Source organism: Dipodomys ordii, unplaced genomic scaffold (genome assembly GCF_000151885.1).
Source record: "Dipodomys ordii isolate 6190 unplaced genomic scaffold, Dord_2.0 Scaffold56, whole genome shotgun sequence".
Taxonomy (NCBI): Eukaryota; Metazoa; Chordata; class Mammalia; order Rodentia; family Heteromyidae; genus Dipodomys; species Dipodomys ordii.
In genome coordinates, this window is record NW_012267272.1 from 8,326,737 (window position 1) to 8,336,217 (window position 9,481).

A 9,481-nucleotide genomic window follows, 5' to 3' on the forward strand; every position below is an offset into this window, starting at 1 on the left:
CTTTCTTTCTTTCTTTCTTTCTTTCTTTCTTTCTTTCTTTCTTTCTTTCTTTCTTTCTTTCTTTCTTTCTTTCTTTCTTGCACTTTGCCACTGAGTTACATGCTTGCCCATTAAGCTATTGTTTTAGTAACCAACAATGAGAATTTAATGGAGCAGATTTATAGAACATAATAAGATACTAAAGCAAATCAACATGTTCATGGATTGAATCCTTTCCCTTAATTTCTTCCAGTCCATGTGAGTTGAGTAGAGAAAATCATGTCTTAATAGCGTTCAATGGAGGAGAGAAGGCACAGTGCTCAGGGCTGCATTCTTCCCATGCTGAAGCTTTGCAGGCAGCTCGGTTCACCTTTCCCTCTATTTTCAGATGTGACTTTCCAGCCCATGCCGGCCCTGACATACCGCACCACAGGGGGAGTTCTGGACTTTTATGTGTTCTTGGGGCCAACTCCAGAGCTTGTCACTCAGCAGTATACCGAGGTAGGTGTGAATTTACTTGTCTGTCAAGTGCTCATGCAGCAATACTGGGATCCGAATCCCACATTCATCTTTATACCTCTCATGCGACAATGAGAATTCTTGGACATTTTAAAAGACAGGTGTATTATAAAATAAAATAAAACACATAAATTCCAATATTCATTAAATTGATAGCTTATCCATCATGCTAGGGAAGTAGAATCAGTCAAGGTAGTGATGGTGGAAGTGGTTGTAGAGGTAATTGTGGTGATGTTGCTAGTGCTGGTGCTGATGGTGATCGTGATGGTGGTGATGGTGGAAGTGGTCATTATGGTGTTAATGGTTGTCATAGTAGCTGTATGGGTGGTGATGATGATATTGATTACTAGTTGTGTTGGTGGATGTCATGGTGGTGGGATTGATTGTGGGTGTGGTGATCATGAGGGTGGTGATTAAGATGGCATTGATATTGGTGATGATGTATTCTATAGCAATAGTTTTGAGAATGTTGATGGTTATGTGTTTGTTTTCTTAATGATGGCTGTGAGAGTTAAGGTGGTGGCATAGTTGTTGACTGTTGAGTTGTGATAGTGACAGAGTTGGTCATAGTGGAAATAACAGTTGCTGAGTTAGAGGTAAAGTAGTATTACGGGTCCTGGTTATGGCAGAAATACATTTGTACTATTACTGCATTTGTTAATCCATGTCAGAACACTTTGGGAATAGTTATGCATTTAGACCTCATAAAAACACTGTGAGACAGACACTAAGATTATCTCCAATTTACAGGTGAAAACACAAACAAAGAGATTCCTGAAGCGCCCAAGGGCACACAGCTGCTAAGTTGTGGAGCATGTGTGTGTGTGTGTGTGTGTGTGTGTGTGTGCGTGTGTGTGTGTGTGTGTGTGTGTGTGATCGTAAATTCTCAGCTTCTCACTGGTAAGTGAGACTACATCTAAGAATGAATAGAAAAAAGGTATTTCCCCAGAATTCCTAAAGAATGAACTCCAGTCTAATAGTAGGGTTTCCACAAGATGATCTGATAGTTCTTCCTCTGGTATCTCCATTTGTGGCTGGAATTCATTGGATTTCTGGCTTGGAACGTTGGGACAAGATTTTTCTTCATAGATAACTTCAGTATGGCTTCTTGTTTAAAGGACTAGCATTTGCCTTTATTTATTTATTTTTATTGTGAAAATACTGTACAGAGGGGTTACAATTACATGGGCAAGATAATGAATACATTTCTTATCAAGCATTGTAGTCTCCTCCTTTGTTTCCCCTTCCCATCCCTTCCCATCCCCCCCACTCCACCACCACCCAATCCTATCCCCACCCCCCACAAAGTTGTAAAGTTCGTTTTTGGCATAACGACTTATACATCTCATTGTTGCAATGGGTCCACCTGTATCCCTATTTAAACGATTTGTTTTTTTCCCTTCCCCTCCACAAATTATACCGACATCAAATACAGTGAAAGCAGGGGTTATACTGAGGGGGAGGGACATACAAAGCAACAAAGAAATAATCTTATAAATGTGTTAGAAACAATCGCATGAAAGAAAAAAAATATTTGAATATATATCTAAGGGTTCATTTCCCTAACATCAACTTATCTGACGTTTTCTGCTTGTCTCAGACATATACTAGATATTGCAAATAAGGGAAACCATGGGACCTATGTTTCTTTGGGCCTCATTTGCCTTTATTTAATGCCTATTTCCTAGGTCATTGGCCGGCCTGTCATGGTGCCTTACTGGTCCCTGGGGTTCCAGCTGTGTCGCTATGGATACGAGAATGATGCTGAGATCTCCAGCTTGTATGATGAGATGGTGGCCGCACAGATCCCCTATGTATGTGGATGCCCTGTGTGCACCATACTCTGTATTCTCATAGGGAACACTGCTGTTTCTGAATCTCAATGTGGTTGTTGGAGGTTTGTGAGGTTCTGTAGGCATACAAAGTGTTTTTTCAAATGATATTATTATCACAGAAATCCAGGTGGGGTGATGCCTCCTCCAAACACCGAGAGATCAAAGATTCACTGTGAGAAGAATGAGCTGGTTATAAGGATTGCGATGCTGTATAGTACATCCCAATGTTCAAGTTACATAACTTGAAGACATTTAGTGAACAAAACCATGTTCCCATAAAAATAAAACAGTTCTTCCGTTAGATTTTTTTTGCTTTTTTGGAATAACATGACCCAAGATTCTCTTAGCCCATTATCGGTATGGGTCAGTGCCCAGGTCAGCTTCTGTAGGTACTGTGTGGTCAGATCTGCCCTCACAGGAACTTTAATTGTTTGCTTCATTCCAGTTTTTATTCAATTGCCTTTAATAGTAACCAAACAGTACACAGCCATCCTATACATATCCTCTGTAACTAGGAAACGGTGTCTGATTACTACATGTGTTAGTACTATAAGTGTTTGTGTTTCCTTGCTTTGTAGTAGACTTTGTATCTACTACACCTGGGGAGGGAACAATTCTTTTCTCTTAACATGAACCATTGAATCCAAGGGTGGCTTTGTGGTGGAGGTATGGAGATGTACTCCTTATTTTAGCAGTTTACAAAGCACTTTCTCACCCAGTGTTTATATTGATCTTCCTAATACTCCACCCTCTAAGCCTTATCTTCCAATTTTTTTTCCTGACTTAGATATTTTTCTTTATATTTTATGAGTGAAAAGTTGAACGACTATGTATATTCACCAGTATCTATAACTGAGAAATAACAGAGCTGGGAGCTGACTCAGAAGGAACCACGGGTGGTGGAGAGTCGTTCTCCTGGGAACCTGGCCTTGAGGCCCCAGCTATCACTCAGTCCCCTGTGTCCTCCCCCAGGACGTGCAGTACTCGGACATCGACTACATGGAGCGGCAGCTGGACTTCACCCTCAGCCCCAAGTTCTCTGGGTTGCCCGCCCTGATCGATCGCATGAAGGCCGCTGGCATGCGGGTCATCCTCATTCTGGTCAGAGCCCGTGGGAATCTGTGGCCTCTGGGAGGATGAAGGGGAATGGGTGGGGAAGGCCCACACTGTGTTTCCTTCCATGGTACACAAGGAAAGGTTGAAGTTGGATGGAAAAGGCATTTAGCAGCATCTCAGACACTGTAAAGTTCAAGCATAATGTAAGGAAGATGTGTTGGGAAGAGCTGTGTTGTGTCCCTGGCCATTCTCTGCATGTGTCTTTCTGTCTGATTTGTGCCTTGGTTTCAGGACCCAGCCATTTCTGGCAATGAGACAGAGCCCTATCCTGCCTTCACTCGTGGTGTGGAGGATGATGTCTTCATCAAGTTTCCCAATGATGGAGGAATTGTCTGGGGCAAGGTACAGTGGTAAACCACTCATCCTTAACTTGGGGTGGTTACACAGTTAATACATTTGTTCATGTCGATTTTTGTCTTTTCTCATTTGGAGTCTGAATGTCAATAATTTCCATGTTTCAATCAAATTTTATTCATATATTTAAGGGCTTTGTGGGATTCGCCCTATATAATAAACCATGTATATTTCTCTAAGGAGCACAGTTAATGATTTCATAGGTATGGGTGAGAAAATACTACTGTTGATATTGAACATTTTTTCTGCTTAGGTCTGGCCTGATTTTCCTAACATTGTGGTTAACAGCTCTCTGGACTGGGACAGTCAAGTGGAGGTAAGGATTTTATTTTGTTTTGGATATATATATATATATATATGTATGTATATATATATATATATATATATATATGTATATATATATACACACATATATGTGTGTGTGTGTATATATATATATATATATATATATATATTTGGTTGTGGGTATTGAACTCAGGGACTAGACACTGTTCCTGAGCTCTTTTTCTCAAGCTAGCACTCCAGCACTTTGACACATAGCCCTACTTCGTGTGGTTAATTGGAGAGAAAAGCCTCATGGGTACTTTCCTGCCTGGGCTGGCCTCAAACCATGATTTTCAGATCTCTGCCTCCTGAGTAGTTAGGATTACAGGTGTGAGCCATTGTGTGTGTGTGTGTGTGTGTGTGTGTGTGTGTGTGTGTGTAAATTTTGAGTGGTTATGGTTACAAAGAAGGAACAGCCATGGCTAAAATTCCTGACATGACATGGTGAGGGAAGTCATGAAGGAAAAACATCTTGTAAGTCAGTCTCTGTGCTGATGACTCTACATGCAGTAATGCTTTGCTTGCAGTTGAGATATGAGTATTCTTGTCCTTGGGATAAGGCTCAGGGGACTTCAATGACTTGTCCACTGTGTCAGCAGTACAACAGTGATTTCAGATCCAAGGCTGGCAGATTTCAAAGGCCATTGATTTTGTGCTGCATGATACCTTCAAGAAGCCTTTTCTTTTCTCTTATTAAGTACAGCTCTTGTGGTTGCCTTGGAAACAATTTTAAAAGACATGTCTAACCTGGTTTAGTTATTATTTTTTAAAAAATCTATACTTATTAAATTTTGGGCAGATATTTTCATCTTCATAATTATAAATTCTGCCCCCTACTTTCAATTAGTCTTATGTCTTATATTAAAAAATTTGTACCCAGCGCTGGTGGCTCATGCCTGTAATCCTAGCTACTCAGGAAGCTGAGATCGCAGGATTGTGGTTCAAAGCCAGCCCAGACAGAAAAGTCTGTGAGACTTTTATCTCCAATAAAAACCACCAGAAAACTGGAAGTGGCTCTGTAGGTCAACTTGAGCTGAAGAGCTGAGGGACAGCACCGAGGCCCAGAGTTCAATTCCCATGATCAAAAAAAAAAGAAAAAAGAAAAATGCCTTTCATGGATCCAGGTAGCCCAAGATTTTAGATCTCATTTTCCCTCCTATACGACTAAGGATTGGTTGCATGAAAAAAAATATGTCATTCCTAGAGGGCGAGAATACCTTAGGCCTCATCATTTGGCTCAGAAGAGGACACAATAAACTGACAGCAGTCTGTTCTGATTTGCTATCAAATATTCTATTGGGAATTCTTCTGGAGAGCATGTACTCTTTTGTCTTCTTCAACAATTGTTCTGCTAGCCAGGATTTCTATTAGAGAATGTGTTGTTTTTGTTACCTTGAGAGCAAAGCTGGGAAATGAAACAAAGGCCTGTTTCCCAGGATACCTGCCATGGTTTGAAGTATTGAAGAAGCTGCCTTCTGGACAGCAAGGTGGCATAAGCTGGCTTTGTTTGTCTAAGAACTGTGATTTTCCCAGACCAAATGTTCTCTCTGAGATAGTATCAGCCCTCACCACAAGTATCCTTTAGCTTGCTGATGCTTCACAAATGATTCTTCACACAGTTATTCACAGAGAAGAGTATTCATCAAGGACCATCATATTCTATAGGAAGAACCATGGAGGAGTAGAAAGAGTTTTGTACATTTGCTCTTTTGTAATGGCATGAATACATACCTGGACATTTGATAGTTATTATTAGCAATATGATTTTGAGTATATAATTAATGTTTATTCTCATTTAATGATTAGTTGTCAGGTTCTAAGCTTAGCCTAGAAGGGAGATGAAGATTAAAGCATAAGAATATATGCCAATTGCTGATAGCCAATTCCGGAGTTAGAGATTTGAGAACCGATGTTCAGATCCAGCTGTAGCAGACAAATCCAACAGACTTTAATAATCTTCAGTCATCTAGCAAATAACTGGAAAAGGAGACATGGCTCTAGTCATGAGTAAAAATGCTGAGCAAGAGTTCAAGGCTCTGAGTTTAAGTTCAATAAGCACACACACACACACACACACACACACACACACACACACACAGAATACAAATAAATAATTATTTCCAAACATCCTTCTGTATAGTGAAGAGGTGAGGCCTTAGATCACTTTGATGTTAAGATGTAAACACTGCTTTTACTATTTGAGGGAAGATGAGGAGAAGAGAAGCTTTCCGTTTCCTCCTTAGATACAACTGGAATTTTGGAAGGGTTTTGAAATGTAGACCCTTGGAGTCCATAGATAAAGATGTGGTGTGAACTAGACCATTATTGAGCCTCTAGTTGTGCAGTGCTAAGGTCAGCCAGATGACAGAGGTTTGTTGTACTGTGGACCTGATGTCTGGCACTGGAAGCTGCAGTCTCTCTCCTGCTTCATCTTTGTCTATATGAAGTACTTAGGAAGTGGCAGGACAATTAAGGGTCAATTTTTAAGTTCTAGAAAGTGTGAGTTCAGTGCATAGGTTTTACCATTAAAATTTAAGCATGGGAAAGAAAGGACTCTTCCTCAGCGTTGTACAAGTATTTGCATGAGTTAAGGTACCTAGTATTCTCCTGTTTATTGTCTGGTGTACTGGTCTGGTACAAATGAATTGTGTTTTGTTTTCATAGCAATACAGAGCTTACGTGGCCTTCCCAGACTTTTTCCGGAACTCGACTGCTCTGTGGTGGAAGAGGGAAATGGAAGAGCTCTACACCAATCCACAGAGTCCAGAGAAGAGCTTGAAGTTTGATGGCATGTGGATTGTGAGTGCAGGGTGCTTGTCTGGGTACACATGGTTAGCTGTTGTGTGAACCTTAACTTGTGGTAGCATAGAGATCACCATAGGCAAGATGACTTTAGTCAAGAAGCTTAAATACTCTTCCATTAAAGCATTGGGTATCTCAGACCATACATTTTCCCACCAGCAGTGTGCCTGGTCATATCTCCATACTTTGTGCCAGACCTGAGATCTGTGCTGTGCAATCTGTTGGGTGGTCATTAGTCATTGCTTAGAACTTTACTTGGCCTTCAGGAGAATGTTTTATAACTCTCCACACAGCCATCCGATGGGGTTCACTTGCTGTTTCCTGCTAAGTGTCACCTTGGTGGTGATCCTCCCTGGGTGGGATCCACAGGAAGCACGGAGTGGTGAAGAATTTATCCATTGCTCTGTTTATCATTGAATTGATACAATGTTATTGTCTTTACCATACACCGTATGTGTGTGTGTGTGACATTTCTAGGATATGAATGAACCTTCGAGCTTCGTGAACGGGGCAGTTGCTCCTGGCTGCAGGGATACAGCACTGAACCGCCCTCCGTACATGCCACGTAAGGACCGAGGGCCTCCTTAATCTACCAAGACATGGCTAGAAGGAAGATAACTGCCAGAACTCAGCAGCCCTGACCACTGAAGGCTGGTCCTCATGGTGCTGGCGCTTACTCAGGGCAGAGACACTAGCACACCAAGTATTTTAATCAAGTATTTTAGGAAATGTGCAGTTTAGGAGAGAATTTCTGAAGTTTGGCCTGCGGTCCTTTAGTAGTTTAATATTACCAAATGATTTTCACAGCTAGATTTCTTAATTCTTCAGGTTTATGATAACTTATTGTCAGGAATGTCATTTAATCCCAATCAGAATAATGAAGCTCAATGACTGGAATGTGTGTGTGTGTGTGTGTGTGTGTGTGTGTGTGTGTGTGTGTGTGTGTGTGTGCTGCTTGGGCTCAACGACATCAAAATTCCTTTGTTTGATCAGTTATGGGGCTTGAACTCAGGGCCTGGGTGCTGTTGCTGAGCTTTTTTTGCTCAGGGCTAGCACTCTCCCACTTTGAGCCACGGTGCCAATTCTGGTTTTCTGGTGGTTAACTGGAGATAAGAGTCGCACCGACTTTCCTGCCCAGGCTAGCTTTGATTGCTGACAAATTTCAGCCTCCTGAGTAGCTGGGATTACAGTCATGAGCCACCAGAGCCCAGCACAAGTCCTTTTTGTTGTTTTTTAAAGTGATGTGACCTTCAATTGATTTTGTTTTATTTCCAAATATCATCTAGATCTGAAAGACACGGACAACTCTTTATACTTTGTACAATTATTGTAAGAATTAAATGAGATAATTGATGTATGAGAGGCTTAGATCAGGGTCTGCCTGAAAGCTGTGGGTCGTTTCTGAGATTTGTGCTTTCTCCAGTCGTGTTGGTGAGGAAAGCATGTGCAGGCACTAATGCAGCTCAGGCACGTGCAGCCCATTCAGAGATGAAGCCTAAGTTCCAGCGTTCAATCCTTTATAGAGAGGCCAGGGACCCCGCCTATCAGGGCTGTTTTTGCACATCCTTCAATTTTCTCTTCAGATGTGGATGGCAGGGACAGAGGCCTGAGCAGCAAGACCCTGTGCATGGAGAGCGAGCAGATCCTCCCAGACGGCTTGCGGGTGCGGCACTACGACGTCCACAGCCTGTATGGCTGGTCCCAGACCAGACCCACCTACGAGTGAGTTGTGTCTTCTCCTCTACCCGACATCACCAGGTGCCTAGCAATGCACTCGGAAGACATCAGTGTAGTCATTTTTGTTTATTTAGTAAGTACTCTGAGGTTCATGTGATTATATTTGGAACAACAAAGTGAAGGCATGGTCCCAACACACATGCATAATGATAACAGAAATTAGATCTTTATTTATGTTATTATTTTTACAGATAGATATCAATTACTATCATTTCGTTACATGTGAAGGTATCTGATGGGCTGCTCACTCTCTTCATTATTCCAGTAGTCAATCCTCTCTATTGGTTTTTTTTCTCTCTTGTTGGCTAGTCAATTATTCTTAGTTTGAGATAGTGTAGTTGTACTTTGTGAGCTCAGTGAACAATAAAAACAATAAAAAATTACCCTAAGTTCAATCTGAACAGGAAACTGATCTTCTTCTATGACTTTGACTGGTGGAATGCCTGGGCAGTTCCTGGTGGCCAGGGAGGGGGGCCTCTACTGAAGCCTCACATGAGAAAGAATTCTTGACTCCTCCACCAAAACGAATTCACTGACCTGTCAGGCCTGATTAAAGAGTTTCATTACAGCTAGAAAAGTACATATGTAAGTGTCAGTGGGCAGGTGTGTAGAAGACATGGTTCTGACTTCAGAGAGTCATGTATATATTTTTGGACTATATTGTATTGCAGTCTTTTTTTAAATTTTATTTTATTTGTGAACATGCTGTACAGAGGAGTTGCAATTACATGGGCAGGATAATGCGTACATTTCTTACCAAGCATTGCAGCCTCCTCCTTTGGTTTACCCTTCACATCCCTTCCCAGCCTCCCCCC

At 41.4% G+C, this 9,481-nt stretch overlaps 1 protein-coding gene across 1 annotated transcript in view; it reads left to right on the forward strand.

The window, feature by feature from the left end:
* Mgam (maltase-glucoamylase) overlaps positions 1-9,481 on the forward strand; it is a 131,250-nt gene that overhangs the window by 51,236 nt on the left and 70,533 nt on the right. The window contains exons 30-37 of the mRNA XM_013021693.1: positions 368-480; positions 2,187-2,312; positions 3,306-3,434; positions 3,681-3,791; positions 4,057-4,119; positions 6,792-6,926; positions 7,407-7,494; positions 8,513-8,651. Of these exons, the coding sequence (XP_012877147.1) occupies positions 368-480; positions 2,187-2,312; positions 3,306-3,434; positions 3,681-3,791; positions 4,057-4,119; positions 6,792-6,926; positions 7,407-7,494; positions 8,513-8,651 (904 nt within the window). The remainder of the gene's footprint in view (positions 1-367; positions 481-2,186; positions 2,313-3,305; positions 3,435-3,680; positions 3,792-4,056; positions 4,120-6,791; positions 6,927-7,406; positions 7,495-8,512; positions 8,652-9,481) is intronic.